At 38.6% G+C, this 1,224-nt stretch overlaps 1 protein-coding gene across 1 annotated transcript in view; it reads left to right on the top strand.

Annotated features, from left to right (window-relative positions):
* The window catches only part of Hpgd (15-hydroxyprostaglandin dehydrogenase), a 60,093-nt gene that overhangs the window by 19,918 nt on the left and 38,951 nt on the right, over nt 1-1,224 (top strand). Inside the window, exon 4 of the mRNA XM_023700098.1 lies at nt 473-569. Within this exon, the coding sequence (XP_023555866.1) occupies nt 473-569 (97 nt within the window). The remainder of the gene's footprint in view (nt 1-472; nt 570-1,224) is intronic.

The raw sequence follows: 1,224 nt of genomic DNA on the forward strand, positions 1-1,224 counted from the left end.
AAAGAATTAAAAATAGATAAAACATTAAAAAGAATGCAAAATTTCAAAGACAAGATGACAGGAATTCAATATTTGTTATATTGCACATTGTTGTCTTCAAAGTATCAGATTACCAGATGTAAGCATTTAAAATTGGTCAAAATAAACATTGTAAGGATTAATTTATCCGTTCAAATAAAAAAAAACCCATACAAATTAGTAGTACAATGATCCTAGCTAGGCTGTGTGTATACATGCATTTTCATAATTCTTAAAGATTTTGAAAATTAAGTTAAAGTGGAAAAACAGGGACATACAGGCTTTGCCATAATGTCTCATGTTGGGAAACTAGTTTGGCAGAGACATGACAAGCTACACAACTCTGAGGCAAACAAGAGAGAAGGGACCCGTCATAGCATTCACAATTTTATCATTTAAATGTAAGATGAAGGCTAATGGCTGAACCATTGGCCCGTTTCTGCCCCTGGCTTAGGTGTCTGTTATCAGCGGGACCTACCTGGGCTTGGATTACATGAGCAGGCAGCACGGAGGAGAAGGCGGCGTCATCATCAACATGTCGTCCCTGGCAGGTAAGTTCTCATGTCACCAGAAGCATTTTCTTCTTGGTAATTGGGATCACAAAAGTAAGTCTTTGAGGCTATTTATCGTTAACTCCAGTTTGAAGTTAAAAGGCTGTTTAAGTTTTTATAAGTCTATGGAATTCTGGCTTGCATAACATCACATATCTGAACTACATACTTATTTGAAGTTGCGTCCTTCGAAGTTACCTCACGGGAGTACAGGTTTACAAAATGCAGGCATAGTTTTCTGCTTACTGGTTTTCAAAGGTTATTGTGAAACCCTGAACAACAATGAAGGTCAAAGTGTCTTTGACAAAGAAAAAGGAACAAAGTGAAGCTAACCTATCTCTGTTTGCATACAATAGAAGAGTGTAATTAAATATATATATATACTGTATATTTGCATATACATATTTTATACATGTAAATGTAGGTGCAAGGGCTGAGGAAATAGCTCAGCAGTCTAAATGCTTGCCTGGCAAGTGCAAGGAAGGGAGTTCGACCCCCAGTATTGCATGCTGTACCAGCCCCAGAACCCTGAGAATACCTTGCCAACCACAGATACTGGGTGTGGTGGTGCACGCCTGTAATTCCAGTGCTGGAGAGACTGAGACAGGAAAATCACCATGAGTCCAAGCTGCGTAATGAGACCCTGTACCAAATA

The sequence above is a fragment of the Octodon degus genome, unplaced genomic scaffold (genome assembly GCF_000260255.1).
Source record: "Octodon degus isolate 3935 unplaced genomic scaffold, OctDeg1.0 scaffold00121, whole genome shotgun sequence".
Lineage (NCBI taxonomy): Eukaryota > Metazoa > Chordata > Mammalia > Rodentia > Octodontidae > Octodon > Octodon degus.